We start from the raw sequence: 15,513 nt of genomic DNA on the forward strand, positions 1-15,513 counted from the left end.
CCTTTGCTCATCTGCAAGTGAAATGCTCATCTGCGTCTTTGGTCATCTCCGTGTCTGACTGTTCAACAATGGTGCTTTCACCTCTTGAGTTAAAAGGTCGTGGAGAACAAATTGTAATTTAACAGTGAGATATGAAATATTTGATGGAGTAATTGGAACAGACTCTGCATGCATTTCATTTAAGTTCATAAATTTGTTAAATGCTGCATAAAATTCTTTACTGTATGATTGAGGATAACCGTGTTGGTCGTGCAGAGTGCCTTGAGTATTGGTGAGCACAAGAATTTGCAGAGTCACAATCCACACGGGTTCAGGGAGCTTCATTGAGTTCATGTTGTGAGCGCTGATCTTTTGTGCTTGTTGGCTACTATGTGTATTGCTGTGTCAAGTTATCCAGAGTTTCAGTGAGACAAGAATTCTTCACTTACTTCTTTATTGAAGAAACTTTGTTTGTTGTCGCTGCCAATTCTGGTTCTGTATTTTCAGGCGTTCAACTGAATTTGATTGAAGAAATCAGAGATACTGTCAGGCTGGGTATGCTGGCTTAATCTGTGAATGCTGCCACAAATTTGTCTCACTGATGGATAATTTCTGGGCAAGTGCATAGTCTCATTTACATAAATAGAATATTCTGTGTTCACTGAACTGTGAAATATGAATTTTCTACATTTTAACTCATGAAGCTGAGTCAGGACTGATATAATTTTGTTGCATGTATCCTATTGCACTGGACCGTTTATACAATAACTTAGTTTATTTAAATGTGTTTTGTATGACACTCATGTGTAACATACATTTGTATCAGTTGGGATAAGGAGTACATGATTTGGCCCCTCAAGCCTGTTCTGCTATTTGAGGTACTATGCGAATGCCAAGAAGCTTAAAATAAGCAACCCCATTTCAGAAAGTTGAAATGTTTCAACAATCATTTCACTGAAATCTGAATCACAGTACTACAGATTATAACCATTTGTAAATTTATTATTCATAGCTATATTTGCTTCAGTCTCTTGTGGAAGAATAAAAATATGCTTTAACCATCGAGTTTTGAGACAGTAATTTCTTTGTCTTTAACTGAGAACTGTGTTACATCCTGATGATGGACTGCTTTGTCTGTGATCATGATTCTACAGAAAACTCAGTCGGAGTTACCCAGCTGCTGGGATGAAGCAGATAATTTTGAGTGTATGAAGTTTGGGTGGCTTGCTTGTAAGCTTTTGAGATCAGGTAGCTTATCAATATAGGACAAGGATCCCTTGGAAATCCTTTATTAATATTGACTTTAAGACTTTTACACTCAATCATTTATATTTTGCTGGTACTATATTTTACAGGCGCATATATAATTCACATCTAGCAATTTGATTGTAATTTGATATTGACTTCCTCGGTTCAATTTTCCAGCCAGTCTCGTCCCCAGACACCTCAGATGGCTCAAGCAGTCTTCGAGGTAGAACTGCAGCGCAGCAGAGACAACAGTTCTCAGGTATGTTGAACTTGTAGGATTGACTGTTCATTGAATTAACAACAACAATAAGAGCATGCATTTATTTATCCCTTTCACATCACAAAATGTCCCATGGGTGTGTTTTCAGTTCAAATTTTACACTTCGCCACATGAATAAATATTAAGATAGGAGTCCAAATGCTTCAGTTAAACAGGTAGGTTTTGAAGAGCAGCTCAAGACGAGAGAGCAAGAGGTGTTGGGAGGGAATTCCAGAACTTGGTACCTGGGCAAGTGGAGATATGGTTGCCAAGTTGGAGCAGTTAAGATCATGCATGTGAAAGAAGCCAGAATTGGAGGAATGACGTGATCTTGTTGGGGAACTGGGCTTGAAGATACTACATAGTTAGGAACATGTGAGGGTCTGGAAGGGAGAAGTTTAAAATCAGACTGGATGCCAATATAAGTCAGAAAGTGCAGGAATGATGATGTGTGAAACTTGATTTCACTGAGTTAAGATGCAGGCATCGGAGTTTTGGGTGAGTTCAAGTTTATGGAGAATGGTACGTGGGAGACCTCAAATTTTATTTCAGATTAGTAGTGATTGACGTATGAGGTTGTTTTGACATTGATTAAATATAGAAAGACCTTTATATCGGTGTTTTTAAAATATTTTTGGATCTTGCCTCATTTACAAAATAAAGTAGCCCTTTCATATGAATTGTAATCCCTTAAACTAAATAATCAGCCCCCTTGTTCTCACAGTCATACTGCGTTCTTTATCTTCTTCCTCCCTTTTCTGAGTTCTACCTTATTGAAAATTATTGATTTATGTTTGGTGTAGTTCAACATGCTTCTAGTAACTCATCCAATTGGCATTCTTCCTGTGAGATGTGACAATGAAAGGTTAGCAGGCTGTTAATGAAGAAGGTCAAGGGCCTGAATTTTTCACACGATGGGCGTGTGCACTTGGTGGGACTGGAAGCAGGTGCAAAATGCGCTTCCAGTTGCATTAAGCCAAGGAATACAATTACTGGCTTGCACGGTGGTACAGTGGTAGCACTGCTGCCTCACAGTGCCAGGGACCCGGGTTCAATTCCGGTGTCGGGTCACTGTCTGTGTGGAGTTTGCATGTTCTCTCCATGTCTGCATGGGTTTCCTCTGGGTGCTCCGGTTTCCTTCCACAGTCTAAAGATGTGCGGGTTAGGTTGATTGGCCATGCTAAATTGACTGTAGTGTCAGTGGGGTTAGCAGGGTGATGTTATAGGAATAGGTCCTGGGTAGGTTTGTGGGCAGTGCAGACTCGATGGACCGAATGGCCTCCTTCTACATTGTAGGAATTCTATGATTGTAATGGGCAGCCAGCATGAAATGCGTGCTGGGAAAGGCTCAGCGCTGCCAGGGAGGGTGAGAGAGGGAGGGTATGGCTTGGCACTTATTATTTGCTCCCTCGAGGACAGTTAATATGGAACTGTCTCAGGGTGCTGCGCACCTGTTTTTAAAAAAAAGTACAATGGAGAAAGGCTGCAGAGAGTGTCTAAGCAGCACAAACTTCAGTCCCCAGGCACCTTTTCTCTGTTACTTCCGCTGTGACACTTCATCTGCCCTGGAGGTTGCAGTTAAAACGTAAAGGTTGTTAGGAACCTTCCACTTTAGACCTAATTTGTATGTTAATTGTTTAATAATAATCAGCAGGATATATAAAGGGGTTACAGGTGGCACTGGGTGGGGGTATGTGGAGTTGTGAAAGAGAATAAAGTGAGATTGTGAAGAAGCTGGACTTGCATCATCTTTTATTACTGAACTGCAACTGAGAGGCTTAAGTCAGCCCACCTGCCAATCGTAAAAGTGATTACAAAATTTTGTTCAATTGACCCCTTAATGGGCTGAATTATCAGCTTGATTGTTGGCAGACACGTCCCCAACCTTGATGTTGGGGTGCATGCCCAACGTTCTCACATGATTTCACTTGCTTCCGGGTCAGGTACGCACACACCTGACATGTAAAATGCTGGCCGTGGCATTTTGCCTGATACTCTCTGTGCTGAGTTTGCACTTCCTTGCAGAGCAAAGGTACTCCAGTGCTGTGCAAGAAATTGCAACAATGTGTGGAATTGAACTCTAACAAAAGTCAATCTTTTTATGGGAGAGAATGAAAATATCTGGTTCTCAAGTCAACTTCATCTCTGTAGACTCGGTCAGAATGAGTTCATTTTTATTTTAACCCTTAGTTTACCATGGACTGGGTTTTACCTCAGTTGAAGTGGGTATACCACGACAATGGCATTTCTGACTTTGATGTAATTTCTGCATCCATTTGACATAAATGCAGCTCATTTCTGGCTGTTCATTTTTCAAATCTGTACTTTTGATTGGTTAGCAAATTAAAATTGGAAAGCCAAACCAATTTGACTTCACTTTCAATGTGGAAGTAATCCAGGAAGCAGAGGACAGACATAGTGAATTAATGAGTGGTTGTGATGTTACAAAAAACAAATGAAACATTTTAGAAAATGAAGAGAATAGAAATATGGATAAATAATTGTTGACCTTCTATGCTGTTGTTCACTGCCAAAAATAAAAGCAGTTGCGGCACGGTAGCACAGTGGTTAGCACTGCTGCTTCACAGCTCCAGGGTCCTGGGTTCGATTCCCGGCTCGGGTCACTGTCTGTGTGGAGTTTGCACATTCTCCTCGTGTCTGCGTGGGTTTCCTCCGGGTGCTCCGGTTTCCTCCCACAGTCCAAAGATGTGCGGGTTAGGTTGATTGGCCAGGTTAAAAAATTGCCCCTTAGAGTCCTGGGATGTGTAGGTTAGAGGGATTAGCAGGTAAAATATGTGGGGATAGGGCCTGGGTGGGATAGTGGTCGGTGCAGACTCGATGGGCCGAATGGCCTCCTTCTGCACTGTAGGGTTTCTATGATTTCTATGATCTTTTGCTAATCTCCCACTCTCAATTTTTTTTCTCATGTGGCCTCATGCTCCAAAGCATTTCTTATACAGTAAGTGTCTTGTTTCATTTGCCTCTTCACCTTCTTGCCTGTATATCTTTTTTGGTGCATTTTTTGTTACATTCCACCTTTCTCTCACAATTATTGTTGTGAACCTGAACTAGTACCCCATGTTTGCGGTGAGATCTAGTTGGGGACAAATAATGTTTTGTTTCAAGTTGACAAAGTTTGGGATTCAAGCTACTTGTCCAGTCAACAAAGCCACAAGACTCCATGGGTTTTGAACAAACACAGACAAACTTTATTATACAAGGTCGAAAAGGTAAAGCAATTTAGAAAATCTAACTTGTGCACTAACATCCAGGGTAAATATAAGGTACATGTAAATTAACAGGCAACATGTATTAAACAATAAAAGATGAACTAAATTGCACTGCACCTTTACCCCACGGCAGCACGGTGGCGCAGTGGTTAGCACTGCTGACTCACAGCACCAGGGACCCAGGTTCAATTTCAGTCTTGGGTTACTGTTTGTGCGGAGTTTACACATTCTCCCCGTGTCTGCGTGGGTTTCCACCGGGTGTTCCGGTTTCCTCCCACAGTCCAAAGATGCGCTGGTTAGGTTGATTGGCCATGCTAAATTGACCCGATTGTCGGGATTAGCAGGGTAAATATGTGGGGTACGGGAATAGGGCCTGGGTGGGACTGTGGTTGGTGCAGACTCAATGGGCTGAATGGCCTTCTTCCGCACTATAGGGATTCTATGATTCTAAAGTAATAAAGCAACCAACGATAATGATAAAGGTCCATTAAATAATGAGGGGCACAGATCAGCTAGATAGTCAGTATCTTTTCCCAAAGGTAGGTGACTCTAAAACTAGAGGGCATAGGTTTAAGGTGAGAGGGGAGAGATACAAAAGTGTCCAGAGGGGCAATTGTTTCACACACAGGGTGGTGAGCATCTGGAACAAGCTGCCAGAGGTAGTAGTAGAGGTGGGTACAATTTTGTCTTTTAAAAAGCATTTAGACAGTTACATGGGTAAGATGGGTACAGAGGGATATGGGCCAAACACGGGCAATTGGGATTAGCTAAGAGGTTTAAAAAAACAGACGGCATGGACATGTTGGGTTGAAGGGCCTGTTTCCATGCTGTAAAATGATTCTTCAAACATACCATGCTATATGGCAAATGCAACCAAGACACCTCCTGTTGTTTCCCTCACACGAAACTCCAAACTTTTCATTTTTAAAGATAAAGCTCTGAATTTCCTCAAGCAGCTCCAATCTGAGGGTCTCAATGACTGCACACCTCCCAGTTTCATCTCCTGAGACTCCGTTCCTTTGGTTTTCCAGGTCTGCACTCCAGCTTCTCACTGGTGCAATTTTAGCTCTTTAAAAGCTGGCCAGCTTCTTTGGGCTGGCACTACCCCTGGATTTCACCCATCTCCCCAGCTGCACCATGCTAAGACTTCTTCTGAGCCCTAACTGTACGGAGCCATCAAACAGCTCCTGGAACTTCTCTGAAGCCCCAATTACCCAAAACCAGTAATGGCATTACTTTCCTGCCTATAACCTGCTAACAACGGCCTTTGGTACATTGGCCTTTATAAATCGGAGTATCGAGTATAAAAGTTGGAGTGTTATGGTAAGGTTATATAAGGCATTGGTGAGGCCGAATTTGGAGTATTGTGTACAGTTTTGGTCACCTAGTTACAGGAAGGATGTAAATAAGATTGAAAGAGTGCAGAGAAGGTTCACAAGGATGTTGCCGGGACTTGAGAAGCTGAGTTACAGAGAGAGATTGAATAGGTTGGGACTTTATTCCCTGGAGCGTAGAAGATTGAGGGGAGATTTGATAGAGGTGTATAAGATTTTGATGGGTATAGATAGAGTGAATGCAAGCAGGCTTTTTCCGCTGAGGCTAGGGGAGAAAAAAACCAGAGGGCATGGGTTAAGGGTGAAAGGAGAAAAGTTTAAAGGGAATATTAGGGGGGGCTTCTTCACGCAGAGAGTGGTGGGAGTGTGGAATGAGCTGCCAGATAAAGTGGTAAATGCGGGGTCACTTTTAACATTTAAGAAAAACTTGGACGGGTTCATGGATGAGAGGGGTGTGGAGGGATATGGTCCAAGTGCAGGTCAGTGGGACTAGGCATAAAATGGTTCGGCACAGACAAGAAGGGCCAAAAGGCCTGTTTCTGAGCTGTAATTTTCTATGGTTCTATGGTTCTAACGGCATTTCTCCCCTGCTGCAAAACACTCATACCCCCAACAAACACGTATAAGTTGAAACGCTATAACTTTAACCTCCACCTAACTCCATGATGACAAAACCTTTAAGGGCAGCGATGCACAGGTCCCTTGTGCCTCCAATACTAACCCATACCACCCACTTGGGCATGCTCACAATGACTAAATACATCAGCATGCATATTCAAATAGGAATAAACTTGGTGTACCCACTAAAATGCTCTGCAACGGGGATAATAAAAGATCATTTTTTAAAATCATGAATTGCAGGTGTTTATCCATTTCTGCTTTTACCCCATTGACTTTTCCTTTCTCTTAACCCCAGATAGCCCTCACCTGTACAACAATTCACAGTGGCAGGAATACATTCTGTTTTAGTTACTTAGTACTGGTGTTGAATAGTTTTATTATCAGAATTTTTATTTCACTGTATTGGAAATAAAACTGTTGAGAGGAAAGAGATAAGACATTTCCTTTTTTATGTTCAAATGTATGTACAGCGACTTGTAGTGGATCAAAATAAACCCAATATGAATCTCATACAGTAATTTCCAGGAGTGAATGGAAATTTATTGAAGTGTTGCATCCGTGGTAACATTGCTCGGTAAAGCAGGTCTAAAAATTTGAGTCTTGCTTTCGGTTTACTCTAGTGGTTATAAAGTATAAGCAATCATCAGACCTGAGATACGTGCTCTTTGAGGGTGCGGTTCAACGCTGTGATATATTATCAGCTAATGCCAGCCCTGCAAAATTTGTAATTTAAAGGATAGTTATGTCTTTGGTTTTCTCTCAATTAAAATTAATAAAACAGGAAAAGACATTTTATTTATTTCAAGAAGCTGCTGAATCTAGAATAAAATATGAAAAAAAAATACTCCTACAGTTGACACTGTTAACTGACCCGGCATTTCCTCATTGGCCATAGTGAAAGAGGCTCTGAGGTGCTGTTTGCAGTTATTCTTCATCTTTCGTCAAACCCTGACTCCATAGCCTCAAGTCCAGCAAACTGAAAAATATTGAAAAATATTATCGTTGGAAGCTCAGGTTCATAAGTGTTGAAATAATCTTGTGCATGCTGGGGATGAGAGAAATTATTCTTTAGCTTTTTTTGTAGTCTGAAGATGATGGTTTGGAGAGGGACCAAGAGGTAGAAATTATGATGAAGAGGAGTGCTGAATGGATTTCTGACTGGTCAAGTAGACCTGAGAACATTCCCCCAAAGTGAGTACTGGTTTATGAGTTGTGAAAAGTCTATTGTATGGTGTATTGTGCCTCACTGTTGCCTTGTTGCCATGCAAATACAAACTCTTAAGTGGGAGCTATGTGCTCAATCAAAACGTGCCCATTGCTGCACTAGTTTAATTGATCCTGAGATATTTAAACTCATAGAACAAAGGAGGAGGTCATTTGGCCTGTCATGTTTGTGCCAGCTCTTTGCATGAATAATTCAGCCAGTCCCACTCCCCCGCCCTTTCCTGTAGCCCAGCAGAGTTTTCTACTTAAATAATTATGCAATCCCCTTTTGAAAGTCACAATTGAACTTGCCTCAATCACTTTTCAAATAAATGCATTCCAGATCCTAACAGCACTCTTGTGTTGAAAATTAAGTTTTTCTGCATGTCACCTTTTGTTCTCTTGCCATTTACCTTAAGTTGGTGTCCTCTGGTTCTCGACCCATCCACTCATGGGAACAGTTTCTCTCTGGGTGCTCTCTCTTGACCTTTTATGATTTTGAACACCTCTATCAGAATTGGTGGATATATTGCTGGAGAAGGGTAGAGTGATGACTATTGTGTTCTTTGTTGCTGATCTTTTACTTGCCAATATACTTCCCTCTTTTTCTCTTGAAGCCATTAAGTCCAATTTGAAGGAATTTGACACATTTAGGACATCATAGTTTGCTTTGATTGTGTGTTTGTCACAACTAAACATGTCCTGCTTGGGGATGCTGGCTGATGATAATTCTTCCTCCCCAATTAGGTTACTGAAGCCAATTTTTGCACCTCCACCTGAGATAAGCCAATTCTGTAGAGATCAGGGATCAATCCTGTGCTGTGGTCAGAATATGCTTGATCAGCTCTTTACTCTGCTATGTTACGATCCCAGCTGATATTACCACGGGGTGGAACCTGGCTTGATAGATACAAACTTTACTTTTTGCTCAGATACTTGGAAGACAGCGACTGAATAGAGTCACAAGAGTCAGCTGATGAATTTGTAAAAAAGAATAACATGTATTAAACAATAAAAGATGAACTAAATTGCATTGTACCTTCACCCCACGGCGGTACAGTGGTTAGCACTGCTGCCTCACAGCACCAGGGACCCAGGTTCAATTCCAGCCTTGGGTCACTGTGTGGAGTTTGCACATTCTCCATGTGTCTCTGTGGGTTTCCACCGGGTGCTCCGGTTTCCTCCCACAGTCCAAAGATGTGCAGGTTAGGTTGATTGGCCATGCTAAATTGACCCTATTGTCGAGATTAGCAGGGTAAATATGTGGGGTTACGGGAATAGGGCCTGGGTGGGATTGCGGTTGGGGCAGACTCAATGGGCCGAATGGCCTCCTTCTGCACTATAGGGATTCTATCATTCGAAAGTAATAAAGCAACCAACGATAAATAATGAGGGGCATAGATCAGCTAGATAGTCAATATCTTTTCCCAAAGGTAGGGGAGTCTAAAACTAGAGGGCATAGGTTTAAGGTGAGAGGGGAGAGATACAAAAGGGTCCAGAGGGTCAATTCTTTCACGCACAGGGTGGTGAGTGTCTGAAACAAGCTGCCAGAGGTAGTAGTAGAGGCGGGTACAATTTTGATTTTTAAAAAGCATTTAGACAGTTACATGGGTAAGGTGGGTACAGAGGGATATGGGCCAAATGCGGGTAATTGGTACTAACTTAGGAGTTAAAAAAACGGGTGGCATGGACAAGTTGGGCCAAAGGGCCTGTTTCCATGCTGTAAACCTCTATAACTCTATAACTTTACAGATTTATAAGGATAGCGCTAGTTACAAAATCTATCTTGTGCTCAGTCAGTACACAGTCCCTGTAAGCCAATAGGCAAAACACCCCACACTCTGAAGCCAAGTGGACGATGCCACCCAAAACAATTTCTACTGATATAACAGACATTTCCTCTGGACGCCTGTCACAATGTGAGCCAACTAGTCTCACTGGAACTCTGTCTTCCACATGAAGGTTTCCAATCTCCGTTCTCAAAGAATCGTCCCCCAAACGATGCTTTTTCTCCCTTAAATCTTCACTAAGGAGTCACCTCCACAATTTCAACTTCTTCTTCCTGTTAACCCCTGCCCTGGATTGCCATGTGCATTCAAGCTTCCTTTCCACACAATCTCTCAGAGGCTTGGCCGTGCTTCACAGGCCTGCAGTCGGAAGTCACCAACCTTCTGGTCACCTTGGATCTCTGGCTTTTCACAAACCCACTTTGCTTTCTGTCTGCTTTCTGCAGTTTGTCTTTTCAAATTGAAGCCTTTCTGTGGAGTTCTGTTTCCAGGATTATCCTCACCCTAAGTCACTCAATAAAAGTTCACTTGCTGTCATAATTTAACACATTTACTAGACTAGACATACAATGAGTTTAAGCGATGGCAACTCGTTGTACAAAAAAGAAAAACCGTTAAAATGTATTGCAAGATGAGGCAGCTCGTGAAATACTTGCAACACCTTTCAGTTATAAAACAAAGGTTATTGGCTTTTTTAAAATCAGATACATTTTGATTTTTTAACATGCATCTTGAACCAGGAGAAGGTTCAAATGTAGCCCGATCAAGGAGCTGTGAAAGAATATTGAAACTGACAACCAAGCTGGAAGTATTTTTAAATGTTATGTTGCAGTCTGTAACTAATTTCCTGGGTAAAAACAGAAAATGATAGAATGCCGAGTAGATTCAACAGTAACTGCAAGGAGGAAAATCAAGTTACTTTGTTTCACAACTTCATTCACAACCAAGCAAGGCTATTTTTTTTCTCTTAAGTTGTTTCAGCATGGCAGCTTTTTTTCTTGCTTGATTCCTAAGGCTGCTTCAGTTTATCTTTCGAAGTATGACTATGATCGCTCCTATTTTTATAAAAATTACAAAAGCCAATGAGGAACATCGACAAGTGTTGAAATCAACTGTTTTCTAATTGTATGAATGGAATTGCAATGAAACAACTAAATTATTACTTGAAGAATTCTGTGCTGACATGTAATATAAACATTATGACACTGGGTTGATTATCAGTTTCCTTTTCTTTCTTTATAATTTTCCCCCCAGGGAGTTCCATTTCAAACATCCTAAGCATTCAGTCACTCTCAGTATGAGAAAGACTGGAGCAATGAAGAAAGGTGGCGTATTTTCTGCGGAATTTCTGAAAATCATCTTTCCCTCTCTGCTTCTGTCTCATATTTTGGCCCTTGGCCTGGGGTAAGTGTTTAATCACGTTCTCAAAACTTCTTGTTCCTCAGCCCAAACAATGTGCCTCAGTTCTGAGTTCAGAATAAAACTCTTCAGCACCAGTAACATTTCCACTATCCTCATCAATCACTCGTGACCAAAAATTTCAATTTTGTATAATGTGTGAGGTGTTACTGCAATCAGATTCTATGCCTTCTTGGTTTGAAAATTCTTTGATTCCAGGCCCTTGCAATTGGCAAAGTCATTCACTTCATCCATCTAGGCTCTGGAAGTTGAGAAATTCTGGAGGTAAAACAAAGTATGCGAATCTACTGCATAACTCAGTTCTTTCACAGCTGTTTGTGTCATGAATGATAAAAGGCTATAAGCAGAGCACTAGCTCTATCAGCTACGATCAACAACTCATTCTCCACAATATGATTTACAGAATTTTTTTCTTGTTTGTTTTTAAAGCATAATTTTGGCTTCCTGCAGACTTGGAAATTCAGGTCTCCATTCTCTTAAGGAACTGTTCTGCTGACATATGGTTATAGATTGGGCACACACAAATATCAGCTCTGGTGATTTAAATGGAAGTTAGTGCTTCAGGCCAACAATGCTGAGACTGGTATCGAGCCAATGTAATTTGGGGACGGGTGGGGGGGCAGGGGGAAGGGATCACAGCTATGTGGATTCTACTGAAGAGTCAGTTCGTGTTGATTTTTCACAAACTGATGATACCAAATCAGCCCCAGTTATCGCCAACAAAGTCAATGGATATGTATGGACATTTCCAAAAATACAAAGCAAAAAGCTGAAAAAGTGAAGCAGCATCTCAAACAGCAAGCCCTCATGAACTAAAAATCAATAAGGTTAAACAAAACACACTCATCACCGTAAAATCTACTGAAGCAAATGTAAGAAACATGAATGAGTATAATTCATGCAGCCAGAGCTGATGGTCCTTTTGCACAAACTTGATTTTGTTGAGGAACTTGGTGATAAGTTTAAAACAGTATCAACAAAAAAATCAAAAATTGGGGGATTTCCAAAGAGGAGGGGATATTATGTTTAATGTTGCAACTGAATGATGGCACTAGCACTTTGTTTAGAATCCATCCAAGGTTGGTGGATTTGGGGATAGCGATGAGGACCATCAGAGGATACAGCAGGATATAGATCGGTTGGAGACTTGGGCGGAGAGATGGCAGATGGAGTTTAATCCGGACAAATGTGAGGTCATGCATTTTGGGAGGTCTAATACAAATAGGGAATATACAGTAAATGGCAGAACCCTTCAGAGTATTGATAGGCAAAGGGACCTGGGTGTACAGGTACACAGGTCACTGAAAGTGGCAATGCAGGTGGAGAAGGTAGTCAAGAAGGCATACAGCATGCTTGCCTTCTTCAGCCGGGGCATTGAGTTTAAAAATTGGCAAGTCATGTTGCAGCTTTATAGAAATTTAGTTCGGCCGCACTTGGAATATAGTGTTCAATTCTGGCCGCCACACTACCAGAAGGATGTGGAGGCTTTGGAGAGGGTGCAGAAAAGATTTACCAGGATGTTGGCTGGTATGGAGGGCATTAGCTATGAGGAGAGGTTGGAGAAACTTGGTTTGTTCTCACTTGAATGACGGAGGTTGAGGGGCGACCTGATCGAAGTCTCCAAGACCATGAGAGGCATGGACAGAGTGAATAGTCAGAAGCTTTTTCCCAGGTTGAAAGAGTCAACTACTCGGGGGCACAGGTTTAAGGTACGAGGGGCAAGGTTTAAAGGAGATGTACGAGGCAGATTTTTTACACAGAGAGTAGTTGGTGCCTGGAACTCGTTGCCGGGAGAGGTAGTGGAAGCGGATACGGTAGTGACTTAAGGGGCGTCTTGACAAATACATGAATAGCATGGAAATAGAGGGATATGGTCCCCGGAAGGGTGGGGGGTTTTAGTTCAGTCGGGCAGCATAGTCGGTGCAGGCTTGGAGAGCCGAAGGACCTGTTCCTGTGCTGTATTTTTCTTTGTTCTTTGTCCTTCACTTATAAAGCTAGATATCATCACAGCTACTTTTAGATTGGCGGTACATCTTTGTTTTCCAAGAGTCTGCTTTTGGCCTAAACATTAAAGACCCTAAAACATGAGAGCCAAACTCCGATTTCCATCAGAATTCCCCCACTGCAATTAAAAGATTACCACTTGATGGTATGTCGAGCCTCCTACTTGTTTCGTCTCAATTGTCTCAATTTTTCTGTCCTGTTAAATCACTCTTTACGTCTCCAGTTAGACTTCACTTGGTACTGAGAGCCTCTTTTCCTATAAAATCTCATATTCTACTGCAATAGGAGATATTACAAACAGAAATCTCATCTGACAGCTCAGGTAGACATTAAAAAAATGATATAGTACCTTTCTGAAAAAACACGGAGTTATTCCTTCTTCAACCAATACCTCCACAACAGGTTTATTGTTCATTTCTCTTGGTGGTGTGTCCATATCGGCTGCAATGCTTGCCAAAAACACAACATCTTCCATACTTCAGAAGTAACTTATTGCCTGTTGAGTGCTTGGAACACAGCTCGGTTGTGAGAGGTGCAATCCAAGTCTATTACTACTTCAGTTTTCACACTGAAGCTATGGTGGCTCATAAAGTATTTTGAAGTGAGTTTTCCCTTGAGTCACTCATCTTTGATTTCCAAAATGTATTTGACAACGTGTCGGATAACAGGCTCGTGGATAAAGTAAAAGCCTTTGGAATTGGAAGAAGTGTGTTAGCATTGATTAAAAACTGGCTGTCACATAGAAAATAGAAAGTTGGAATAAATGGATCCTTTTCAGAGTGGAAAGATGTAATTAGTGGAGTGATGCAGGGGTCAGTTCTTTGCCACAATCATTCACTATTTACATTAATGACCTGGAGGAAGGAACAAAAGATAAGACTGATAAGATTTCCAGATTTGCTGCTGATATGAAGATAGGTGGAAGGGCACATTGTGATGAAGATATGGTGATTCTACAATGGGATATAGATAGATTGGGTGACTGGGCAAAACCTTGCAAATGGAGTTTAATGTGGGGAAGTGTGAGGTCAAGCACTTGGGTAGGAGGAATCAAAAGGCAGATTATCTAAACGGAGAGATTGCAAGTGAGTGAAGTAAAGAGGGATCTAAAGGTTTTAGTCCATGAATTACAAAAAGGTTGGCAGGCAGGTCCTACAAGTAGGCGGCACGGTAGCACAGTGGTTAGCACAGCTGCTTCACAGCTCCAGGGTCCCGGGTTCGATTCCCGGCTCGGGTCACTGTCTGTGTGGAGTTTGCACATTCTCCTCGTGTCTGCGTGGGTTTCCTCCGGGTGCTCAGGTTTCCTCCCACAGTCCAAAGATGTGCGGGTTAGGTTGATTGGCCAGGTTAAAAATTGCCCCTTAGAGTCCTGGGATGCATAGGTTAGCGGGATTAGCGGGTAAAATATGTGGGGGTAGGGCCTGGGTGGGATTGTGGTCGGTGCAGACTCGATGGGCCGAATGGCCTCCTGCACTGTAGGGTTTCTATGTTTCTATGTAGTTGGACCTCATCTAATTCACCATTAGATTTTACAGTGATGAGGGTTATTCATTAGATTTATTTATTTGACTTTATTTTATGAATCTTTTATTTATTTGACTGAAACTGACATTTTCGCAGCCACTATGCTCTCCAAGATAAATGACACACAATTTTAAATTTATCACCAAGTTCCTCAGCAAAATCTAGTCTGTGCAAGAGCACAATCAGCTCTGGTTGCATGAATTATACTCATTCATGTTTCTTGACAAAGTTGTTTTTGCATATTAATTTGAATAGTTTTGATCAAGCTCATGTGCATAAATTGTGCAATATAAATGTGCCCCTGACATGGCACAGAATTATCAATCTCTCCAAACTAGGCCACAGGATGGCCCTTATGTAACATCAGAAGTGTCACGCAAATGTAATTTTTCTTCTGAGTTTACGACTTACGCATGTGGTTGGAGGGGAAAGTTTAATTAAGAATATTGTTAACATGTGCAGCAAGAACTTTTAACAATTACAAACAAGAAACACAACAACCACGATAATGTATAACTCTTAAGGAAATATCTCTAATGTGTTCCAACCAAAACCAACATCCAGTACACAAAACACTCCAAATAAACACAATACAGCATAGGTTATTGCCCACTTGTTACAGGAATCCCGCCTCCTTGGTTGAATGCTGAAAATCCCTTGTGAAGAAACTCAGAAGAGGTTGTAGTCGAATCTGTTTCCCAAAACAGTTTCTTTAAGAGAAGAACAGGGAGATAAAGGGCCCGATTTTACCAACAAGGTGCGCCTGTTTTCGGGCGCAAAAACTTGGTAAAGTCGGATGTGAGATGAGTAGCGCGATCCGCGCCCATTCCCCCTTTACCAAGCGCCCAAAATGGCCGCGATTGGCATCGTGCCCGAAACGGGCGCAACGTCAATTTAAATACATT

General features: G+C 41.6%; 1 protein-coding gene across 1 annotated transcript in view; it reads left to right on the forward strand.

Annotated features, from left to right (window-relative positions):
• LOC144510149 (BCL2/adenovirus E1B 19 kDa protein-interacting protein 3-like) overlaps positions 1 to 15,513 on the forward strand; it is a 37,702-nt gene that overhangs the window by 16,100 nt on the left and 6,089 nt on the right. Inside the window, exons 3-5 of the mRNA XM_078239533.1 lie at positions 1,405 to 1,486; positions 7,756 to 7,862; positions 10,916 to 11,065. Of these exons, the coding sequence (XP_078095659.1) occupies positions 1,405 to 1,486; positions 7,756 to 7,862; positions 10,916 to 11,065 (339 nt within the window). The remainder of the gene's footprint in view (positions 1 to 1,404; positions 1,487 to 7,755; positions 7,863 to 10,915; positions 11,066 to 15,513) is intronic.

This window comes from Mustelus asterias, chromosome 22 (genome assembly GCF_964213995.1).
Source record: "Mustelus asterias chromosome 22, sMusAst1.hap1.1, whole genome shotgun sequence".
In the NCBI taxonomy this organism is placed as follows: domain Eukaryota; kingdom Metazoa; phylum Chordata; class Chondrichthyes; order Carcharhiniformes; family Triakidae; genus Mustelus; species Mustelus asterias.